Source organism: Lissotriton vulgaris, chromosome 3_1 (genome assembly GCF_964263255.1).
Source record: "Lissotriton vulgaris chromosome 3_1, aLisVul1.2, whole genome shotgun sequence".
NCBI classification, from domain to species: domain Eukaryota; kingdom Metazoa; phylum Chordata; class Amphibia; order Caudata; family Salamandridae; genus Lissotriton; species Lissotriton vulgaris.
The window spans coordinates 1,356,429,073-1,356,454,542 of record NC_141689.1 but is presented as its reverse complement, the minus strand read 5'-3'; the positions used below and the strand labels follow the sequence as shown (position 1 = coordinate 1,356,454,542).

The following is a 25,470-nucleotide window of genomic DNA, read 5'->3' as shown; positions in this document are numbered from 1 at the left end:
CAATCCTCTATCTGTGATGTAAGCCCCATGGGCAAGCAGATTGTCAGCATTCTGTGTTTTTCATAAGGGCTAGGATTCGGCAATACTCCTTCTACCTGCGTTATTTCTGAGCTATCCAGAATGGCATTTGTTCAATTTTTGCGGGCATTTTACCCATTACTGCATGTAACGTTTGAGGTGTAATCTTAGTTGTTGTGTTTTGAACATTAGTGTTATTTGTTGTCACCATTGCTGGCTGGACTGTAAGTGTCCTCATGACGAACTGCGTCATGTTTCTTTTAAGTTTTATTAATTCTTTGTGAAGTATGAGTAAGTCTGGTCCTGGCATTGTTTCGATGTCAGAATGTGGTGTGTAGGCTGCTAACATTGGCCATGTTGCCCTTTCTCTTCCGAGCGGGCCGAGTCTCACTCTTCTTCTTGTATGGGGTAGGATGCCTTTAAACCAGTTTAAATGTTCCTGGTACGTGAGCGGAACCTCAGTGTCCTCATGCGGACAATATTCCGCTGGTGGTTTATCTTCTGTGTAAAAATGAAACAATTTTTGTTCTTGCATTTGCTGCTGGGAATGTAACCCACAAATCAAATATCTCTGTTCTGTATGATTCATGTGCCTCAATCATGAAAGCTACTATTCCACCCCTAGGTGTTAAACCATGCGTAAGCAGCTTCAGGGTGACTGTATTTCTAACATTTGTCGCAATATGTATTGCGTTTGCATCTTCCTCGTCTTCAGAGAGCGGTACTTGCAGGTCTAGTGGGTCTAAGACCTGGTTAGTCATTCTGTTTAGAACACAAAATAACTTTTCAAAGGAACTCAAATGCGGCGTTTTGCACAATTTTTAGAAACACTGTGTCCTTCAAGCTTGATTAACCAACAGCCAATAAATAGGATATTTCGCCTACTCAGCTGTGGTAGAGTTTTTCTCACCCACTCCTGACGTCTCTGGTGTTTTATGAATAGGGATTTCTGAGAATAGCATGACTGAACTACTCATATTATACTGTTAAATAAGTACCCAACCAACGTTGCCGGCGCCATGTCGTGTAGTTCCTATAAAAAGTATACAGGATCTGTGCATTTATACAACATACACAGTAGGATTGGTGTCAGACAAATTCTGATCAGCCCCACCGGCTATGTTGGCCTTTTGTACCAACTAGCTCACAGTGCCACTGTAATCTCCTCTTACCAAGGAAAGAATAGTTCCTGGCAACCATCGAACAAGACAATCCTGATTCCTCAGGACCGTGTAAACAATATTCTACCTTTCGCTCGTGCTTACTTTGTCTCAGAGAGATACACAGAATAAACCGACTGGGCGTTTTCAATAACAATTTATTGAGCAGTTGTGATTCTGGTGTAAAATAGATGAGCTACAATAACTGTTGGGCAGTATAAGATATAAATGATTAGCAGTACTATAAAGGTAAATGGATGGTATAGTTCTACCATCTTACAATAACCATGAATAAATCCGAGTATACAACACACATGATTAAAAGATGCGTACTCCTACGATACTTCCCTAACTAGATAAACTTAATGGGTACCTAGCATGTATGCTGGTGTTAAGCCAAGAATCCCTGTAGGATTTAGTCAACCCATTACCTGAAGTGAGAGACTGTGGGACCCTGTCCTGCTCTCCTGCGAGGGATGTTAGACCACTGCGAGCTGGAGTATCTGCATTCAAGAACCTCAGCATCTCTGGTCATTGTGTTGGCCGGGAAGTCTCTGTCTCCTCTGTCTTATCTTAGCAAGATGTGATGTATACATACTCATAGGTCCTCCAGGGGTCCTACCTTGCTGTGTTACTGTGTCAGCCTAAGGATCACGTTGAGTATGAACTTTATACATAGATTTTATACATGAGATGGTAGTCTTGCTATGCTTCCAAGGATCCTCATGCATAATGTATGAGATTTCGAACTAGGGAAAAACCTGCGTTCTGAATGCAGTTTAGTGTCTAGGTAAAAGGTCAGTCCCTGTAAACTGGGTCAAGTGTAATGTAGGGAAGAATATAGGTGAAGGATAGTGAAGTTACAGAGGACTATATTATGGTACCTATATGGAATATAACAATCCAAGGTGCACATCAGAAGGTCCTTTAGCACCAGAGGGATAATCCGCTGCAGGGTCTCCATCTTGAAGGGGAGATGCAACACAAACTGGTTTAGAGTCTTTAAATCCCAAACCAGCTGGAAGCCCCCGTAGACTTTACCTCCAGAAAGTTAATTGAATAAAACCCGCCCCCACCTCCAAGGGGGGGCCTCCTAAATGGCTCCCTTCAGTAACAGAGAATGAATCCCTTGTGCCAGTGCCACTTGCTTCGTGGGCTTGGAAGGCCAAGGAGTGGGATGAATTCCAGATGCCAAAGGGACCGCCTCAAGCTCGATCCTGTAGCTGTGATGCACAATTTCCAACACCCAGGTGCTGAAGTAGACTGCTCCCATGGCTGGAGGAAATGCCGTAGGTGAACGCTGACCCCAAATTCCTGCCCCATCACATAGTCAGTAACAAGGTTTAGGAGGGGGGAACTTCACCTTCCGGTCCCTCCCCCGACCATTAGCGAATCGCCTACACACCACATTCTGACATCGAAACAATGCCAGGACCAGACTTACTCATACTTCACAAAGAATTAATAAAACTTAAAAGAAACATGACGCAGTTCGTCATGAGGACACTTGGGGAACTGTTTCCTGGCTGAGGAGTAAAAAGGAAATTTGGGCATAAAGGACAGTCTCTCCACTGCTGTGTTCTGGTGGGAGGAGGAATGTTTCTTTTCCTTGAACAACTTAAGTAATTTGTCCTCCAACTTGACTCAAAAAATAACGACCACTGAAAAGGCAGCCTCCGAATGGACGCCTTTTGGGCAGAATAAGTCTGGCAGTCCCTAAGAAAAATATTCCTCCAGCCAGCCACCAAGCCCCTCCAGCAAGGGCCGAAGCCCTGACCACATTGAAAGAAATGTCCAAAACATATTCAACCTGGTGCTCAATCTGATCCAGCAGACCAGCACAGTCAGAGGCATTGTCCAAGGACCGGAACAACGCCTAGATATCAGTCAGAAAAGACTGCGCCACATAAGTACCATAGATCCGAGCAAGATGGGAACCAGAATAGACCTTTCGATGGGAGGCATCCACAGTTTCTTCCACTGCATCCTTGATGACTACCTCTTCCGCCAAGGTGGTCTGCCCTACCAGACTTGCCACAAAGGAATCTATGGGAATGGCATCAGAAAGGTCCTTCTGCATGTCCTGCAAGGGATACAATTTTGCTATGAAGTAGGATCGCATTATATTATTTGGGTCCTTCCACTCCCTCTTGAAAACCTCAGAAATGTACTGATGCACAGGCACATCCAGGGGCGCCGAACTCTGGAACTGCTGCAACAAGCCCCCAGACAATGTAAAATGTATCACCTTATCTGGGAACCCCTTTTTAGATTTAACATGCCTGATCAAGTCCAGCAGTGTGTGCCTGGACACATACTTTCCTTTCAGATCCTCAGGCCCTTCAGCTCTTCCTCAGATCCTAGACAAGAAGGAGAGAGAACAGAACCCCTCCCTTTAGGCTTAGGGGAGTCCCTTATCTCTAACAGCGTCTCCCAGATCAACCTCTTCAATTTAGCATTCCCACCCTTCTTGCATTTAGGACGGGAAAAAGAAAAGAGCTGGAGGAACTAAAGACCGAAGAGTAAGACTCTGCACCATGTTTCCACTTTCTGGTATGCTTCCCCATCATCTGAGATCAGTAGATCCACAGTAGGAAACACAACTGGATTACAGGAACATAAACCCGCTATGTGGTACTCACCCCAGGCAGAAATACTCTTCCATCATCAAAACTCGGAAGGCAACCTGCCTCCAGGACTGCAAATACATGTCCACCACAACCGGCGTGCCTGGATCCAGCCCGATGGAGTTCCACAGTGAAAACCAGAAGCCAGGCACCTACCAAGCAAACCCCCTCCAACTCTGACATGCCAAACATGCCCACAACACTTCCTGCAGCTTTTCCTGTAGTGTCAGGGAAACAGGCACCCCCGGAGCACACCCAATCCAGCTTCAATGTGCCCAACACCACCAGTGTCAGCCAAGCGGACCCGTGCCGCAGGCAGACAATAACAGGACCTGGAAGCACCCTCGCCTGCAAGGGCAGGACTTCCGTTTGATGCGTCTACCGGCAAGCCCTGCAGGTCTGGTCCAAATCAAAAAATGGCCACACAGGAACACAGCAGCTCCCACCAAGCCTTTGCCTTGTTTCTTACTAGGCAGAAAAAAGAACAGAAAGGCTGCTGGGTAAGTACAGTTATATACTCCCGGTGGGAGGGGGTGAGGTAGGAGAATGCATCAGCCCTATGTTCTTTTTTCTGTCTCGGAGATATTAGATCTCCATTAGTTCTGAATGGGACGAGGACCTAGGGACCTGGGGGGAAATGGTAAGTTAATAAATGTTATAAACAGAGACCTAGGATGTGGATTAGTTGTTTCTTTGTCAAGAGGGTCTGTCCAGACAACTTTGCTATGCCATGTGCACTCTAATGACAACATCATTTACCCATGATGTTTTTTGGACTTATTGGGTCTAATTGATGAGGCTTTGCATGGTCGGACTTAAGGCATGACGCAAGGCAGCTACTTAAAAGAACTCATGTTAATATGTGATGGAAACGTACAAATCAGTATAAACCACTAGTAGCTATCCTAGGTGGATCCCATACTATCTTAGCTAACCTCTACCTGTACAGATGGGACATATATATATTGGCCTTAATAGAGACAAGACCCAGTGGGAGACGTGGAATAGAAGTATGAATTGCTCCTTTTGAGGTAAAGCCAAGCTACATTGAGCAATATGCAATCTGAATACTCAATACATTCCTTAAAAGAGGCAATGTCCACATTTACATTATGAAAGCAAATTATATAATTAACAATTAAAACGGAGAAATGAATTACACGTGTAACGCCTTTACTTTTCTTCCTAGAGGTCAGTTCACTAACAGAACATCGGCCAACAAAATGTCGATGTAAAAAATTATCGTCAAAAATATAGGATACAAAAAAATCGACTACCTATACTTAGAAAGCTAAGTACAAAAATATAGAGAAAAAATATTGTTTACAATAATATAGTCATATTAAATATCGATTTTTAAATATCTATCATTTTAAATATTCAAATAAACATCTGTTTACCACTAACATTAATTAAAAAAAAATATATATTAATATCTATATTTTAACAAATAAACTTACTCTTTTAAAAATGGAAACATATATATATATATATATATATATATATATATATATATATATATATATATATATATGGATAGTAAACATACATATGTAAACGCGTTTTCAAATATTTAAAAAAATCATAATTAATATACTATTATCACAAATATAGTTATACGTATTTAAATATACTAAAAACATAAAATATTTTTTTAAAAGCACATTTTTTTACAATTTAATTAAAAGTAATATACAAACAAAAACATTAAAAACATAAATACGATTACAAAAAATACAGAATGATGTAAATTACAATATCAAAAATTTAAATATATACATATAAATTTCCCACTACATTAAAAATAAACAATATACAAATCAGTACTCCCCTCTAAAATAACACAATAATAACATTTTTTGCATAACATAACAATATGATTTACTACTCTAACTACAATAAATATTAAATTATATCAAATATAACATTACAGAAAACTACAATTTACTAGACCCACTACAATTAATAAAACAATAACAATTATAATTTACAAAAAAAATTGTTATATTCCCACTCCAGTCAGTGCAACAGTAGGGAAAGTGTTGGATTGCAGAGGTGTACAATTTACTATTCCCACTCCAGTCAATGAAATAGTAGGGAACATATTCAATTGTGGAGGGGTAACATTTACTATTCCCACTCCAATCAGTGCAACAGTTGGGAAAGTGTTGGATTGCAGAGGGGTAGCATTTTCTATTCCCACTCTAGTTAGTGCAACAGTAGGAAATGTGTTGGATTGCGGAGGGGTAAAGTTTACTATTTCCACTCCGGTCAGTGAAACAGTAGGGAAAGTGTTGGATTGCGGAGGGGTAAAATGTACTATTCCCACTCCAGTAATTGTAATAGTAGAAATAGTGGCGTATTTTAACATGGAAAAAACTAAATTATTCCCATTACAGTCAGTACTACATTCAAAACAAATACAATGTCTACAAAAACGAATTTTATAATAAGAATAAAAATATGAAAATAAATATTTAAAATTTAATATATTGAATAATGTAAACAATGTAAATCACATTTCTGAAAATAAAAAACACAATACAAAAAATATTAAAAATTAAATGTAATATTATTTCACATATAAAAAATCTCTTAAAAAGTATTTATTAAATTCATAAAATAAATGTCGTTTTAATTTCCTCCCATATCTACCCCTACAAAACTTACAACCAAAACCCAACACTAAAATAAAAACATATATATTTTACAATATTAACATTAATATGTTTTAGCTAAAAGGAATATATTTAATTAAAAATTACTTCTAAAATTAAATGTATTTAACTTTCCACAACATACCTCCACAAAATATACACTATGCTCCTAAAGTGTAATAATAAATTAAATACACAATGAACAAAGTAAATATAAATATAATAATTATTTACAAAATGTTAAATATGTTTAGCTTTAAATTGATTTACTTCAATCCCTATTCCTTTATAATCCCCACAACCCCCACTTAAAATAAAAGAAAATTACTTACACAATTAACTTAATTATCAATTAAATTATTCATATTAATAAAAAACAAGGATTTACAATTAAATATCTTCCAACCCTGTACACCCACTAATCCCACAACCCACTCCTAAAAATAAAAATGAACTACCAATATTACCATAATTAATGATCAATCAAATAATTAACATCAATTAATTACAATAAAATTACTTATCACCCTCTACCCCCAAACCCCCCACATCCCATATATAAAAAAGTACTACAATTATTTATTTACAATATTAACATAATTAATTACCATTTAAATAATTAATATTAATCAACATTTTTTACAAAATACACAATTAATGAAAATGTGCATTAATTAATAATTAAATAAATATTTTTCAATACATAAACATTAATTTATTATAATTAAATTACTTCCCACCCTATACCCCTATAAACCCACAACCCTCTCTGGTACAACAAATAATATAATTACTCAAATAATGTAATAACTACTACAATTTTCACTAATACATTAAAAAACATAAACAATATTTTGTTTAAAACATCATATACATATAAAATATATAACTAAATACATGACAAATAATACAAATCAATATTACTTCTAATTTGATATTCTTGACAATAATATCCTTGCACTTGATATTTCCATTCCACAATATTTTTGACTATAATACTGTCTCTCGATATTTTTTACTCTATATTTTGTCTCACCACCCTAGAGGTCCATATATAATTTAATCTTTCAGGAACTTTAACACACCCCCTCCATAATGTTCCAAATTAAACTGACAACTCCTATTTCCTATTATTCAAAAGTATGCACAAACCACAATCAACAAAGGTGATTGTTGCATTGTTAATTGTAAGATATTAGGTTGAAATAAATAAGACTCCAAACATTACAATTATGGGTAAAGTAACAGCATTATAGACCACACCAATTAAATGTTGCTTACTTTAAAGTTTCAATTTGTGATTGGCTCCCGGAAGTGAAATTAAATCTAAGCATTACAAATGTTTTGATGACTTTGAGATGAGTAGTATAATAACACAGCTTGAGTAATTTCGACTTTTTCGCTAAGACATATTTCAGGGCTATATTTCTGCAATGAGTGTTGCATAGTCTGTACTTTTATACACTGCATTAAATAATAGCAGAATTAGTATTGAGACCATGAAATTACTATCTTCGAAAAAGAGGCACATTTTTCTAGCTATAAACGTGAAATTGTGGGGCATTGCGGTTGGTGGGTGTAGATGTATATGATATGGATATGTTTTCCTTTTTCATTGTTTTTTTTTGTTATTCTATCCCTTTACCTGGCTGCTTAAAATGCAAAGCTGTTAAGAATGTGACCTTTCTCAGTGCTGTTCAATTTGCATCCAATCTCTGGCAGTCTCGCTGTGCGACCTGTAGAAAGTCGCATCATCTTTCAGTTTTTTTCTCTGCTTGTTTCAATCTACCTATTTTGTAAAACAATAGCACTGTCAATCAGTTTTTTTACAGTCCCTAAGGTAACTATACCTTCATAGATTTCTAATTTGCTGCTGTTAGAAGATTATGGGGTCTATTACGATAGCGGAACGGAATGCGGGACCGTCCGCAAAGGGGTGCGGCGGTCCCTCATCTCCAATCAGGAGGCCACCGCCACCATGGCAGTGGCATCCCCTATTCCCAGCATTGTGGTGGGCGGTACTCCCAGCTTTGACCGCCACAATGCTGAGAAGGCACAAGGTGACCGGCACCGCTTGGTGCCTGCCACTTTTTCCATGCCATGTGCACCCCCCACCCACCCTACTTCCTGGCGGTCCGCTATGCGCCCCCAAAGGCAAAGACTGCATACTTTTCCATGGCGGCGTTGCCGTCATGGAAAGGAACATCTCCGCCTGCATGCTAATATGGATGGTGGTGTCTTGTAGATACCGCCACCATGTTAGACCCCTTTTCCGCCCGGTCGACTCGACGACGGACGGAAAAGTGGTGGATGATCTTCCTGTCCACCGCAGAACCCCCAGCCATCATAATAGGGTGGCGGGTCATTCATGCGAGGATGGCTGGCGAAATGCCCCCGCCGGGTCGACGGTGGCTACCGCCCACCCGGCGGGCGCGATCTGCCCGCCATCCTAATAATCCCCTATGTATGCATTTTGGAGTTGGTTTTTATTTTAAACAAAACTGACAAAAAAAGGAATGAATCTTTATTTTTTCTGATGAGTACGTCATTTAAATGTTGCACTTTTGTCAATTTATTTTGTGCATTTTGGGACAGGTATCCACTCAAGGAATTCTTCGCCAATAACTGAGCCCTATTATAGTCTCAACCTACAGATTACTAAGCTTTCTTCCCATAACAGATGCCTCTGAAGTTCTAATTAAGAACTAGAGTATTCACCTTGCTCACAGAAAGTGTCTCAACTTGGAGGCATGCAGCTAGAGAAGATGGCTTCAGAATAATTCACTTTCCTGCGCACAAAGTTGAATCTCTTCTACTACTAGTCCCTGTAAAAGCTGGGCCCCTAAAAGCATTCCTTTTCTTATGTTTGCGTTATATATCTCAAATGTCTCCAGGTTCTGAAAACCATACTTTCACTCCATTTTCATGCATCACATGTATATTTAATTTAAAGTATAAAAAGGTATCTGCAAACTAATATTATTTTAATATAAAATATTTAAATAACATTTTTTCATTGTAAAATACTGTATATAACTTGTTGTAATCTTTAGTACATATTAAATACATACATCATTTTATATATTTGCTAATTGAAAATATTTTATTCTAATGTAAGAAAATCATTAACCCCGTGAAGTACTGGTATCATCAAAGCCAGTGTTTTAATGTAAGTAACATCATCTTTTCAGCAGATCTTGTGATTTTGGATAGGGGTAGGTAACTTTCCAACCATGCCTTAGCTAGGCTTCACTTTGCCAATAATAGGAGTAGCACTGTCAATCTCCTAACAGAGCTTGGGAAGTTGGCTACATAGCCAAACAACATTATCAGGGGGGGATTGTTGAACCCGGCCATTTTTTCAGGGCACTCCCAGATTTTTTACCTCTCGTGCTGAATCCATTTTGGTTCACTTTAGAGCTCTATGCACCTTACTACTGCTAATCAGCGCTAAAGTGATTGTTCTCTTTCATTCAAACATGGTAAAATTGGACTACATTTAATTGACAAATTTCATTTATTTGTAATTCTCTAATACAGGGTACACATGGCCTATACTTAAATGTTAGTAGTGGGCTACTAAAGTAGACTTTTAAATAATGTCTCAGGCCTGCCAAAGAAGCCTGTAGTGCAGTTGTACACTGCCATTTTAACCTTGCAAAATAACGTTTTTGCCAGGCCTGAACCTTCTTTTTTGATGCTTATAAGTCACCCCTAAGGTAGACCCTAAAGGCTCATAGGGCAGGGTGCACTGTATTTATAAAGTAGGACATGCGTACTTAAATGTTTCATGTCATGGCACTGAAAAACTCTTAAAGTAATTTTTCACTGCCTTAATGCCTATCTCTCTCATTGACTAACACTGGGTTACATAATTACATTTAACATGTGCTAACTTTAGATTGGGATAGAAATATAAAGCCTGATTCACAAAGGTAAACTTATACATTTTCAAGTTTATGTCTTTTGGTATTCACAAACTAAGGGGCCCATTAGGATGGCGGTCGGAAAACCACCCCGACCGCCATGGTAGTGGAAAACGACCGACCACCGGCACCGCGGCAATACTGGCGGACTGATTAGGATCAACTGCTCTAAAAAAATGACTGCGGCATAAGAACTACCGAAAAACCGCCTGACGCAAGCGGAGACATCGCAAACGCGTCCGTGGCAGTTGGATTCGCAGAGGAGACCCATCAACTCGCTGCCAGGACTTCGGAGACACCGTCCAGGGAATTATGATATTCCTGATGTGACCGCGATACGTTCCACTGTTTCCGTCCACCGCGGTCGCAAACAGTGATTAATGGGAGATACGGCAGAAGGGCTGGAGCATAGCCCCTGCTGCAGACGCTCCGTTAAAAAAAATGGCGGCCGACATGAAAACACACAACAAGGCCACCGAGTGCACCCAGCAAACTAGTCCTGCCCTTCAAACCCCCTAACACACCGAAACACACACCCCCATGGCAAAATCTAAAACTACAAATCCCAGGAAAACCCACACAACACACCTGACAGAAATACCCCTTTTTGGCACACCCACATAGCTGAGTATTAAACCTGACCACAATCTTTTGCAACACTCCAGAAGAGAAGGGCATTAACCACATCTGAAAGGAGAGGCAAAGATTACACCACACACCCATCACCACTACCACACCTGCACCTCTAACACCTTTGCACATCAAAACACCATTCACATCACCACCACAACCACTACTTCCACACCTACACCTCTAACCCCTTGGCACACCACACACCATGGCACCACAAAAAATGCCAAAATTCACAGAGAGTGAGTTAAGGGTCTTGGTAGATGAGAAGATCAGAGTTGAGCCACATTTGTTTGGCAACGTGGCCCAACAGACACCAGCAGCCACCAGATCACAAATGTGGGCAAGGATAGTTGAGAAGGTCAATGCAGTGGGGACCACCCCACGAAACTGAAATGAGATCATGAAGCGGTGGCATGATCTGAAGACAGTTGTGAAGAAGAAGAGGGCCAAGAACCGTGAGGTGGCCATGGGAACTGGTGTTGGCCCTCCACTTCCACTCAAAACATTCACGGATTAGGAGGAGAAGGTGCTTGCCGTCCTACCTCCAGAGAGTCTCACAGGAATAGCCGGGTAGTGGAGGCTGGTAAGTACAAACAAATGTAGAACATTACACTGCTATGTACTTTCTTTCACAACTACAAAGCTACATCTCAGAGGCACAAGTATATCAATATGCACCACTAAATCCAACAAATGGCCCACAGATGTAACATACACTACATCTGAATCACCCCAAATATAGCCAACATTTACAGGGTTGTATGTGTTCCGGCAAACAGCACTACAACTCCCACCATGCCCCCTGTCCCACCCTTGAGCAGGATGGAGCTCCCTCCCAGGAGCATTTGGAAGCCATGGTATCACCACAAACACACTGTCCGGTAGGGGAAGCCATCTTCTCTGGGAGGCCTGTTTGGGGTGGGAGGCCTGCACTACAACTCCCAGCATTCCCCCTGTCCCACCCCTGAGCAGGAAGGAGCAGTCCCCCACCCAGGAGCATTAGGAAGCCATTGTATCACCACAAACAAACTCACAGGTAGGTAGCCATCTTCACAGGGAGGGGTGTTGGGGGTGGGAGGCCTGCAAAACATCTACCAGCATGCTAACTTGTTTCCCAGCTGAGCAAGATGGAACACTCCCCACCCACCCAGAAGCATGTGGCAGCCATTGTAGTACAACAACCAAACTCACAGGTAGGTAGCCAACTTCACCGGAAAGGGGTTTGGGGGTGGGAAGCCTGCAATACTGCTCCCAGCATGCCCCCTTGTTCCTCAGATGAGCAAGATGGAGCACTCCCCGCCCACCCAGAAGCATGTGGCAGCCATTGTAGTACAACAACCAAACTCACAGGTAGCTAGCCATCTTCACAGGGAGGGGGTTTGGGGGTGGGAGGCCTGCAATACAACTCCCATCATGCTCCCTTGTTACCCTGCTGAGCAAGATGGAGCACTACCCACCCACCCACCTAGAAGCATGTGTCAGCCATTGTAGTACAACAACCAAACTCACAGGTAGGTAGCCATCTTCACAGGGAGGGGAATTTGGGGGTGGGTGCCTGCAATTCTACTCCCAGCATGCTCCCTTGTTCCCCAACTGAGCAAGATGGAGTACTCCCCACCCACCCAGAAGCATGGGCAAGCTATTGTAGTACATCAACCAAACTCACAGGGATGTAGCCATCTACACAGGGAGATGCGGTTTGGGGGTGAGAGGCCTGCAATACTACTCCCAGCATGCTCCCTTCTTCCCCAGCTGAGGAAGATGGAACACTCCTCACCCACCCAGAAGCATGTGCCAGCCATTGTAGTACAACAATCAAACTCACAGGTAGGTAGCCATCTTCACAGGGAAGGGGTTTGGGGTGGGAGGCCTGCAATACTACTCCCAGCATGCTCCCTTGTTCCCCAGCTGAGCGAGATGGAGCACTCCCCACCTACCCAGAAGCATATGCCAGCCATTGTAGTACAAGAACCATACTCACAGGTAGGTAGCCATCTTCACAGGGAGGGTGGTTTGGGGGTGGGAGGCCTGCACTGCAACACCCATAAGGCCCCCTGTCACACAGCTTAGCAAGATGGAGCACTCACCCCCCACCCCAGCATGTGGCTGTCATTACATTGTACACTGAAACCTAACAGGTCCAAGGTCGTTCTGTCTGTGGGTAGGAGGCCTGCACTACAACTCCCACCAGGCCCCCTTGTCCCCCAGCTGAGCATGATGGAGCACTCACCTCCAGCATGTGTCAGCCATTATATCACTACAAACAAACTAACAGGTAGGTAGCCATCTTCCCAGGGAGGGGTGTGAGGGGGTGGGAGGCCTGCACTACAACTCCCACCAGGCTCTCCTGTCCCACTGCTGAGCAAGATGGAGCACTCCCACCCACCAGCATGTGTCAGCCAGGGTATGGGTCACCTTCACCTAACAGGTAGGTAGCCATCTTCCCAGGGAGGGCTGTGAGGGGGCGGGAGGCCTGCACTACAACTCCCAACTGGCACCTCTGCCCCACCCTTGAGCAGGATGGAACACTCCACCCCACCCAGAAGCATGTCCCAGCCATTGTATGGTTCACCCTCACCTAACAGGTAGGTAGCCATCTCACCAGAGAGGGCTGTTTGCGGGTGGGAGGCCTACACCACCAACCCCCCCAGGCAGTCTTGTTCCCAATCCCAGTAAGATGGAGCACTCACCCCCCAGCATGTGGCAGCCATTGTATTGTTCATCTCCACCTAACAGGTAGGTAGCCATCTCAACAGGGAGGGCTGTTAGGGGGTGGGAGGCCTGCACTACAACTCCCAACAGGCACCTCACCTAACAGGTAGGTAGCCATCTCACCAGTGAGGGCTGTGAGGGGGTGGAAGGCCTGCACAACAACTCCCTATAGGCACCTCTGTCATACCCCTGAGCAGGATGGAGCACTCCACCCCACACAGAAGCATGTTCCCGGAAGTCCACAACAATGTGACAACAGGAGAGGTGAACAGTCAGTGCATGCACCCCAGTCTACATACAGAAAAGCATGGATAAGGATGACAACAGACCTCACATCACACAAAAATTGGCACAGATACTATCTCAAGATACAGTGTACACACAGCAAAGCACATGCAACTGCCACAGAAACAAGAGTGTGACTCACCAAATACAATGTTGAAGCAAATCAGGGCACCAACATGCACAGCAAGGAATGTTCACTTTAACTTACATGAGGCTGACCATGTAGGGCCATAGGAAAAGTAAGCAAGCATGGTCTGTTGAACTACGAAGTCAAAGCACAGGACAGGACAGGACAAAGGAATGCATGAGATGACAATGGCTAGTACATGCCCAGATGTAACAGCTGCCAGGAAGAGCAAACATCAAAGATGCTTCCCACAAAGTAGTGAATCCGCCAGTTGTCAGATGACAACCTTACATTGTAATAATGAAATATGCATGTGGGGAATGGTATTCATTGACATGTCACCCCGTGGCCAAAAATGTGTATATACCCCACATCATGTCATAACGATAACCACTGTGCAGACATACATTGTGTGAAATAGTCAACTGCGCTCTGCATTACCTGTGAATTAGAGACAGTGAACAGCAATCTTGAGGTGTGCACGTCAATGACCATCTCCCCTCCTTCCCACAGGTGACCAAGAACTGACTGTGGAGGATGAGAACACCAACCCGCGGAGCCAGACTCCTCCCCCGTTGGAACAAGACATGGACTCTTTGGGGTAGACTCCCTGGACTCCAACTTTGAGCAGGAAGCCGGCCCACAGGCATGTCAGCGTGCACCTGGTCCCAGGACACCACTGCTACCCCCACCCCCTCAGCATCAACAACAACCTCTACTACGCTGAGCCCTGCTCAAACAACCCCTGTGGCCACCACCACCACCAGTGCTGTCTGCAACATCCGCCCTGCCTCAGAGGATGTACACCCCACCCCAACATCCGCGGAGGCCAGGGCAAGTACGCATGAACAGACAGTGGTGAGCCAACAGGTGCATGACAGCTGGGCAGGTCGGAGGCCCAGGGAGACATGGAGGGAACAGCACTATGGGACCGAAGCCCTGGCCAACATCACCAGGGTCATTGGGGCTTACTAGCAGGTCCTGGGCCAAACGGACAAGGCCCACCAGAATGCTCGTGAGCTCACCCAGGTGCTGTGATCCATTGACCACTGCATGGGCGAAATTGTGTACCTACTGGTCCAGCTGGTGGCAGAACTTAGGATAAGGCCTTCAGCCCAGACAACCCCTCCACCTCCCTCCGGTGTCTGGCAGGATGCCAGTTGCTCATCCCCCCTACGGGCACTGAGAGAGCTGATTCCTCAGACACCACTGGTGCTGCAGCTGTGTCCCCACCTGCCAAGAAACCAAAGGGTAGCACTAAGAAATCATTCGGCCCAAGCCGCAGTAAGGCACCAGCAAAATGCCAGCCAAGGGGCCACCCATGATGGCACACCTTTTCCCCCTCCCATTGACCATCTCAACTATCCTTCCACACAATGCCATGTTAATGGCATCCGTCTGTTGGACGTGTCTCATCTACCATTACTCTGAACTCATTGCTTGACCCTTCACATTTCTGTAAATATTCAATCCCCTGTGACACATATCCCTTGTAAATAAACACTTCTCACACACAAATGTTGTTGCATCTGCTCCATGTTCATTACAGTATGTAAACATTTTACCATGATTACAATGTCACAGGAGCACAGATTGTCAGTAGGCAAGGAGAGGCTGAAGGGACCTAGGGAAAAACAACAGAACAATAGTCACTAAGCAGGCGGTGGCATCACAGCCAACACACACTAGTTGATATCAAGGTACACCAATCTGCACACATTATAATGAGCAACTGTACCAACATAGACCTCCTATAGCTGTGCAGGACTACTGTGTCCCATAAACATTGCCATCCAACACTGAGGCAATAACAGGCAGCAGTCACAAAGATCACATCAACATTTACACCAAACAAAAACTACATCAGCATACAATGGCCCCGTTGTGTCTTGTCACTCACCTTCATGTGAAGTAGCGGTTGATGAGCTGTCCACGCAGGCCAACAGCCTCCTTCTCTCCACTATCCTCGTCACTGGACATGGGTTGGTTTGCAGGCACGGACATCAGCTGATCATCATCATCCAGAAGCAGTGGGATCTGCTTGCGCAAGGCCAGGTTGTGGAGCATGCAGCAGGCAACAACGATCTGGCACTCCTTTCTCAGCGAGTACATCAGGGCACCTCCGGTCTTGTCCAGGCAGCGAAACCGTGACTTCAGGAGACCAAAAGTACACTCAACCACACGACGGGTCCTACCATGGGCATCATTGTAGCGCACTTCAGCCAGTGTCTGTGGATTGCGCAGGGGGCTCAGCAACCAAGGGCGGTTGTGATACGCAGAGTCACCTAGGTGTAAGATACACAGACCTACTCTTGAAAACAACTGTGGCAGACGATAGCATGTCACACACACAGCATGACAGGTGACTCTGCATACTCACCCACAATCCATACTTGCTGATGCAGATTAGCCATCAGCTGGGGCACAATGCTGTTACGCAGGATATATGAGTCAGGGGCAGAGCCAGGAAATTTGGCACACATGTGCGAGCTGATCATATCCGCCTGGCACACCACTTGCACGTTGATGGAATGGAAATGTTTCTGATTCCAGTAGACTTACTCGCGTGCCTGCGGTGGAACCAGCACAACATGTGCCAACAATGGCTCCAACAACATTGGGAATGTGGTCAAGGGGAAAAAAAGCACCCTTAACAGCCAAAAATTCATGCCTCCTGGAGAACTGGATATATCTGTCTTTGTAGATCATCAGAGCGGCCAGGACATCATGTAGCACCATGCTGAACATGGGTTGGGACATCCCACCTGCGCTGAACACCCTGTGCTAGAATGATCCGGTGGCATAAAAATGCAGGGCCGCCATCACCTTCGATGTTGGGGTGAAAGCAGTTGGATATGTTCTGCGAGGCTGCAGGTGGTGCTCCAACATAGCACATAGGTTCTGTAGGGTTACTCGATCCACCTTCATGTGTAGGTTGCACAAGGCAAAGACTGCCTAAACAACAAGTGTGTGCATGAGCCACGAAAACTGAACAGTCAAATCTGCACATTGTCCATTTACACATACAGCAGTGGGATTTTGTCAGCCCTTTCCCACATTGCACTGTGTACCCATTGCAGAGTACAACACAACACTGTTCGGTGTACATGCACATCAACATCAAAAGTGATATGTGAGGGAGTACATGGCAATGTTCAAGATCACGTACACTGCATTTGTAGTCTGCAATGTGAAAAATGTCACATTGGAACTGTGTGCACAATGATGTGCCATTTATAATGTGCTCACTGTGCACTGTTGACAACTGCACATTGCACATTGTCACAGCATGGTGTGTCCAAATATGCAGCCAAAGTGCTCTGCCACCCAGATCCCTGTCACTTATAGCAATCCATGGCCCCGGAATCACGGACCCTACCACCAGCAGTGTATCACCGCCATGGCCCAAGATAACATCGCAGGAGTGATAGGCATATACACTTGGCTAATGGCGGTTAGCATGCTCCGCCACCCAGATCCAGGTCATTTATAGCAATGCATGGCTCCGGAATCGTGGTAGCTACCGCCTGGCACCAGCGGTGTGTCACAGCCATGGCCCAAGACACCATCGCGGGAGTGATAGTCATATACACCTGACTAATGGCGGTTGGCATGCTCCGCCACCCAGATCCAGGTCATTTATAGCAATGTATGGCTCCGGAATCGTGGTAGCTACCGCCTGGCACCAGCGGTGTGTCACAGCCATGGCCCAAGACACCATCGCGGGAGTGATAGTCATATACACCTGACTAATGGCGGTTGGCATGCTCTGCCACCCAGATCCCGGTCATTTATAGCAATGCATGGCTGCGGAATCGCGGTAGCTACCGCCTGCCACCAGCAGTGTGTCACCGCCATGGCCCAAGACACCATCGCTGGAGTTAATGGCGGATGGCATGCTCTGCCACCCAGTTTCGGTCACTCATAGTAATGCATGGCACCGGAATCGTGGTAGCTACCGCCTGGCACCAGCGGTGTGTCACAGCCAAACACTTGACCTTACAGCCAATGGGAACCGCAATCGCAGTAGCCTGATGCAATTTTGAAAATCGCGGTAGGCATGCTCCGCCACTGCGGGCCGGTCATTGGATGCACTTGAAAGATGCACCACCGCGATAGAGCATGCCTGTCCCCTGCGGTGTGTCAACACCACGGACCATGCCCCTACAGCCAAAGGGAACCGCACGCGGTAGCCTCATGCAATTTTCAAAATCGTGGTAGGCGTGCTCCACCACCGCCGGGCCGGTCAATGGATGTTTTTGAAAAAGGCAGACCTGGAACACCAATTGCAGCAGTTTAGAACCACTGAAACGAGCCCTGGGGGCTATATATGTGTGTGAGAGAGCCACACATTTCCACATCTCACAGAGCCTGCTGCCTGAGATCCCTTACCTGCTGCTGCCTCCAGGGACTGCTTCCTGAGACCCCTCACCACCAACTGCTGATGCTGCAGTTTCCTGCCCACAGTGATGGCAAGGACTGACAAGATCCGAGCCACTCCCTTTACCACCGAGGAGCTGGAGGTCCTGGTGGACGAGGTGCTCACCCAGTATACGAGGCTATATGGTGTGCCAAATGTTGTGGTAAGTCTCTCAGAGTGGGAGTGAGAGTGCAGGGGAGGCACACATGAAGTTGATTTGCTGCAGTATGTGCGTGAGAGTGTGGGGTTGTGTCATGCACTGCCTAGCATGCGGTCTCCAGGGGGAGGGGGTGTCTAGCCCATTCCACACGTTTCCCTGCCTGCACATTCAGAATTGAGGGACATGTTATGTCTTGTTAGTCATACAGTGACGCAGCAAGTTTGCAATGCAGGAGTCAGGACATTGATTGCCAGTCTGAATGTCTGTGTGTGTCCCTGATGTTCTTCACAGGCCCATCTGTGGCCTTAGCTAGGGTTGTTGTCCAGAGGGTAGTGATGTAATTGTTTCTGACTCAATATACGCCTCATCTCTAGTTCTGCACTATGCTCAGGACCTCCATGCCCCAGAGTGAAACTCTTGTTGGTCATTCACCTATGACACTGTAGATTCCAACATTATTGTGCCCAGACCCTTCCATTACCTCCAGCATGTGCACATACTTGCATGTGTTAGCACTGTTTGTGCTTCCAAATTGTCCCTTCATGTAACATTCCAGATGCCCCACGTTGGATCTCTGTGTGACCCCACCTGGCCTGCACATTCACCTCCTAATCTGACTGGGACACATCACTGAATGTACAAGGTGTCAAATGTGTGCTTTTCCTCTTGACTCTCCATCAATGAGCCATTACAGCCATGTAGATTGCACACAATAGGCCTTGTGATGAGGGGTTGCGCTTGTTAGGTCATGTCCCTCAATGTGACCTCCATGACACAGTGGGGCAGTTTAAGGGCAAGTGCATTGAGGGCTGTGCAGTGTTGGACACAGTGAGTCTTCACAAAAACATATGTAGCAATGTCCTGCATGTCTTGGTATACCCAAAATCGGCAGTATATGTGGTCAGCATACACATTAGGCTCTGTGCTAGCATCCTGCATGGCTATGAGATGGGCATGTACTGTGTCCACCCTCATACCTGCATGCATTAATGTGTGTTTTTCACATGATGAATGAAGTTCGATTTTTGCAGAATTATTGTCTCTGCTAAAGTTATGGCTGACGTTGGGATGAGTCAGCGCGGCGCAGCATGACACCACTCATGGCACGCATTTTAGCTGTGACGCTGCCTGAACTGAATGCATGTCTGAAGGGGCATCAGCAGCAAGCTGTGGTGAGTATTCTGGGACTGTGACTTTGGGTGTTGATTGGTTGCATGTGTTCCAAGCCTAGGCTAGTGCAGGGCTCTAATGTTGCTAGTATGATGCAATAGCTTGTAAGTGGCTGCAGTGTTGGGTGCAGTTGGCATGCATTCCCCCTACATGTACTTTCCCATGTCATTGGTGTAATGGCCCTAGCCTTCGCATTTGTAGTTGTGGCCTTCTGGTATCATCTTCATTCAGGTAGTCAGGGACATCCCATGGCAGAGTCCGGCAGAGTGTTTCATCTGAGTGTGCCATCATGAAATATTTGATGCTGCTTTGAACATCTGTAACTGCGGGACCAGAAATGGGCAGGAGACGTGTTTTAGTTACTCTGGCTTTTAATTGCTCATACAGTGCATCTGTACAGGTTTTTCGAACTGTGGACCTCCGTGGTGATCTGCTTCTCTCTCTGGGCGGTTTCCTATGGGTTCCCTCTTCTTTCCTCCGGACCGGACTCCGCCGCTCAGGGGGATCTGGAGGCTCCGTGCTGGCCGCCCACGCCGATGCCGAAGGGGGAAAAGGAAAAGAGAGGCAAGTATCAGAATAGAGCCACAGATATGCAGGTTGAAACACAAGGTTGGGGGTAGTGAGGGGAACACGTAGTACAGTGATCTTGCTCTCGCTGTTTTAACTTCAAGGAGGAGGGCGAGTGCTCGTGTTTTCCCCCCTGGGGACGTCCCTCAGGTTCCTCCCTCCCCTGTCTGCTAGTTGTCGGGCTTTATCGGTGAACCACCCCAGGAAGCGTTTACGTACCTCCGTGAGCCGTACCCCTCCTGGCGTACGGCTGGGCGACGCGTGGTGTTGGCCTCCAGGCGTTCCCCGTTCTTCCTCTGGCTTCTCGGCGTCTCCTTCCTCCTGCACGGCTCGGTCCAAGCTGCTCTCGGAAATCCGCTCCCAGGTCCACTCCTGATCCGTCGACTCTCCTTCAGAGCGAGGGGTCTCGTCGATCCTCCTGATGCTGTTGCTCCGCTTGTCCTCGCTCTCTCCGCTTCCTCGTCCTTCTTCTCTCCGCTCCTCCACGCTGCTTTCTCGTCCTTCTTCTCTCCGCTCCTCCACGCTGCTTTCTCGTCCTTCTTCTCTCCGCTCCTCCACGCTGCTTCCCGCCACTCCGCTCCTCTCCACTCTGACCGCTCCTCCGGTGTATAGACACACCTGGGGCTGGGCGTTCTCCTCCTTTATCCACCTGGGAGACTCCGCCTCTTCTCTACCGCCGGGCTGGTTAAAGGGCCATGCGTCTTCCTCGTCACAACTGTAGGTGTCGGGGCTGTACCACTCCGAATACTGCGTGGGCTGTGGAAAGAAGAGGGGGGGGTCACATTGGGTCAGTTCGCGCCCTGTGGCGGTGCTCCCAAGGGGGACCCCGTTACACACCTCCCCCCCTGGACGCTTCCGCTCGGGAAGCGGATGACGAGACAGAAAATCAGCCCCAACGTTGTCCACACCCCGCTTGTGGCACACTCTGAAGTTGTACGGCTGCAATGCCAGGAACCACCTCATGACCCTGGCATTGGAGGATTTGTTCCGTGCCATCCATGTAAGGGGCGCATGGTCCGTGTAGAGTGAGAAGGGCCGGCCCTCGAGGTAATAGGCCAATTTATCCACGGCCCAACGGATAGCCAGGCACTCTTTCTCTACTGTAGCATACTTCAGTTCCCGTGGGAACAGCTTCCGACTGACGAACAGGATTGGGTGGTCCAATCCATCCCGGCCTTCTTGGGACAGCACCGCGCCGATCCCAAACTCGGACGCGTCCGTGTGCAAGGCGAAGGGACGTGTAAAATCTGGAGAATTGAGGACGGGGGTGGAAGTGATCCTTTTCTTCAACTCGTTGAAAGAGTCCAACATGACTACCGTGGGTTTGGCCAGTGCGGCCTGCTTGACAGAGGTCTGCAGGGCATCCGTGAGGGGGGAGGCCACCTGAGCAAAGTTCGGTATAAACCTTCGATAGTACCCAATTAGCCCCAAAAACGCACGTAGTTCTTTTTTTGTGGTGGGAAACGGTGCCTCCGAAATGGCCCGGACTTTCTCCGTTTGTGGCTCGATCATGCCGTGTCCCAGGATGTACCCCAGGTACTTCACTTTGTGAAAGGCTATCCGCGATTTTCTTGCATTAATCTTCAGACCCGCCTGGTTCAGGGTATCCAGCACTTGCGACAGGTGCCTCAAATGGGTCTTCCAGTCGGGGCTGAACACCACAATGTCGTCCAGGTACGCTGAGGTGAAGGACGACAGACCGTGTAGTACGTTATTCATAAGTCTCTGAAAGGTGGCGGGGGCTCCGTGAAGGCCAAACGGTAGCACCGTGAACTCATAATGGCCCTCCGCGGTTGAAAAGGCTGTTTTATGCCGGTCCTCCTCCCTCAGCGGTACCTGCCAGTACCCTTTTGTGAGGTCTATCGTGCTTATGTACTGCGCATCTCCCAACTTCTCTATGAGTTCGTCAATCCGAGGGATGGGATATGCATCGAACTTCGAGATGGCGTTAAGGGCCCGAAAGTCCATACAGAATCTGCGTGATCCCTCCGGTTTGGGTATGAGAACGATTGGGCTTGACCAGTTGCTGTGTGAGGGGCGTATGACGCCTAGTTGTAACATGTCAGTTACCTCGCGGCGTATGTCTTGTCTTCTGGCTTCTGGGATCCGATAAGGCCGTATTTTTACGGTCTTCCCTGGATCGGTGTCTATTCGGTGTTCGGCCATCGAGGTTTTCCCCGGGAGGTCTGAAAACACCTGTTCTTGTTTCAGCAGGACGTCCAGCAACTCCTGTTTTTCCTCCTGTCTCAAATCCTCGTTGATCACTAGCAGGGGAATCGTGGAGAGGCAAGGGTTTTTATCCGACTCAGCCAGGTGGACCGGGTGGGGGGGTGTCCCTAACCACTTCTTTAGCAGGTTTATGTGGTAGACTTGCTTTTTTCTGGCGTTCACTTGTAGCCGGTAACTGGTCTTACCGATCTTCTCCACGACTTGGTACGGACCACTCCACTCCGCTTTGAATTTTTGAGTGGAAGAGGGCAACAACACTAGAGCCCAATCTCCGTTTTCCAAGCTTCTCCATTTCTTTCCTTTATCATAAAGGGTCTTCTGTTTGTTCTGGTGTTTCTCGAGATTGGCGAACGCCAGGTCCCTTAGTTTCCCTAGCTTGGAACGCAGGTTTCGAGCGTATTCCAGTGTATTTGCGGTTTCCTCTGGGGTTTCTTTTTCCCACGCCTCCTTGGTCATGTCCAGTAGGGATCTGGGCTTTCTCCCATATAACATCTCAAAGGCCGAGACCCCTAAACTGCTTTGGGTTTGCCCTCGGATGACATACAACGCAATGGGAAGCACCTGGTCCCATTCGTTACTGTTGACTTCCAGCATTTTTCTTAAGGTAGTTTTTAGGGTGCGGTTGTATCTCTCTACTAATCCGTCAGTTTGCGGGTGGTATACAGCGGTCCTTATCTGGTGTATGTGAAGCACTTTACATACGTCCCCCATGAGGCGTGACACGAAAGGGGTCCCTTGGTCGGTTAGTATTTCCTTAGGGAAACCCACCCGGGTGAATAGCTCAAGCATCTTGTCCGCCACGTTCTTAGAGGTGGTGGACGTGAGGGGAAAGGCTTCCGGGAATCGCGTGGCATAGTCGACGATGACTAGGACATAAGAATATCCCCTCTTTGTTTTTGGGAGAGGTCCAATAATGTCCATACCAATTCGTTCAAAGGGAACTCCAATAATGGGGAGGGGTTGTAATGGCACCGCAGGGGGCCTCGTCATGTTTCTGGTTTGGCAAATGTCACACTCCTTGCAGTAGGTCAAAGCGTCTTTGTATATCCCGGGCCAGTAAAAACACTTCAGGAGGTTCTGGGTGGTTTTCTCTGCTCCCGTGTGACCGGCCACTAAATGAGAATGCGAAAAGAACAGGACTTGTTCGCGGAATGACACTGGAACCAGCAATTGCTCGGGGTCCTCTTTTCCCCCTTGACGGTACAACAGGCCGTTTTTGATATACAGTCTCGGATAACGCCGTGGGTCCTCGTCTTGGGTGTGATGTGCCTTCTCCCAGGCGTTGATCAATGTGGAGTCATTGGCCTGGGCGAATTGGAAACTGCGGTCCAATGTCCAAGGATCCGATGAAGCTAACGCCGTCACCGCTTCTGAGGGTCTCCTTGTTTCCGGTGTCTTCTTCGTCTGGGCCATACTCCGCTCGAACATGGACAAAAAGGCCGGGTTGTCTGTTCCGATTATCAGATCTTCAGGGAGCGTAGATAATACCCCGACCCGAACCCTTACGGCTGGTCCTTCCTGGGGTTCTAGGGGCAATAGAGCGACGGGATAGGGTTTCACATCCCCGTGGACACATCGGATGTATACTTGTTCGTGTGGTATGAGCTGGTGGGGCCTTACGTGGTGGGCCTGTACTACCGACTGGCGGCAGCCAGAATCCAGGAGCGCCTGCACTGGGTTACCGTTCATCCTCATACTTACGCGGTATGCGTGTCCCATCTCCGCCGAGTAGAGGACGGTGCGGGGCAGATATCCTACTTCCATCGGTTCGTCTGCCGGTCTTCTCCTGGGGCAATGTCTGGCTATATGCCCCCAGGTCCCGCACTCAAAGCACTGTGGTCCCGTGTGAGGGAGGGGTTCGCTTTTCCAGGGACGGGGTTTGGGTGGTTCTGGAGCCCTCAGGAGTTTCTTCTCAGGTCTGAAGGGCGTCTTCACCTTGTCAGCCTCCTGGGCCTGCAGGGGTCTCTGTTGTACTCGGGAATAAGTGTTAGCCATCTCTACGGCTTGAGCGGTCGTCAGATCAGGGTGTTGTTTTAGCCACCTCTGGGTGGAAAAGGGTAGCGCTTCTACAAACTGTTCCAAATAAATCCGGTCCATTATTTCCTCTTTTGTGCTTTCGTTCGGGCTGAGCCACTTGTCGGCGGCCATCTTCAGTCTGACAAAGAGGGTTTTTGGCGTTTCTCCTGTTACACCTCGTTCTCGCTGGAACCTCAGCCGGTAAGCTTCCCGGTCCAATCCCAGATGGTCCAGGATAATCCGTTTGATATCCGTATAAGGGGTATCATCTCTTGGATTGGCCACCTGGTAGGCGGCTTGGGCCTCGCCAACCAACAGCGGGGCCAAAAAAAACGGCCATTTGGCCCCAGGCCATCCACAGGCTCTGGCCGCCCGTTCAAAATTTAATAAGAAGGCATCGGGGTCCTCACCAGGTTGGTACTTTTGCAGAGAGACCCCGCCTATGGTGTGGGGTATGTTACTGACTGACACTGGGCCGGACGTAAGAGGGGGGTCCAAAGCACGGGCCGTCACGGCTGTTTTTATCAGTTCTCTGTCGGCTTCTGCTGCCCTGAGCTGTTGCTCTGCCAACCTCTATAACCTCTCCTGCCCTTGCACCAGGGCTTGTACCACTCTCTCCATCTTCTGGTCGCAGATGGCTACAGTGCCCGCATTCTCCACCACTGTAACTGCGGGACCAGAAATGGGCAGGAGACGTGTTTTAGTTACTCTGGCTTTTAATTGCTCATACAGTGCATCTGTACAGGTTTTTCGAACTGTGGAC

At 46.8% G+C, this 25,470-nt stretch overlaps 2 protein-coding genes across 2 annotated transcripts in view; one reads left to right on the top strand and one right to left on the bottom strand.

Annotated features, from left to right (window-relative positions):
- LOC147727885 (neuronal acetylcholine receptor subunit alpha-7-like) overlaps positions 1–25,470 on the top strand; it is a 1,417,517-nt gene that overhangs the window by 467,612 nt on the left and 924,435 nt on the right. The window lies entirely within an intron of this gene.
- LOC147727887 (uncharacterized) lies at positions 20,562–24,839 on the bottom strand. Its single transcript, XM_086962762.1, has 2 exons — positions 24,393–24,839; positions 20,562–21,218 (listed from the first exon to the last, which is right to left on the bottom strand). The coding sequence occupies exons 1-2, from the start codon at positions 24,837–24,839 to the stop codon at positions 20,562–20,564; spliced, it is 1,104 nt and encodes a 367-aa protein (XP_086818888.1).

Bases quoted from the DNA above. Each gene is read 5' to 3' on its own strand.
- LOC147727887 (XM_086962762.1), bottom strand. From the start codon at position 24,839: ATGGCCGCCGACAAGTGGCTCAGCCCGAACGAAAGCACAAAAGAGGAA. The intron at 21,219-24,392 runs GTAAGTATGAGG...TTCTTTCCACAG, and splicing joins AGATGGGACACGCATACCGC to CCCACGCAGTATTCGGAGTG.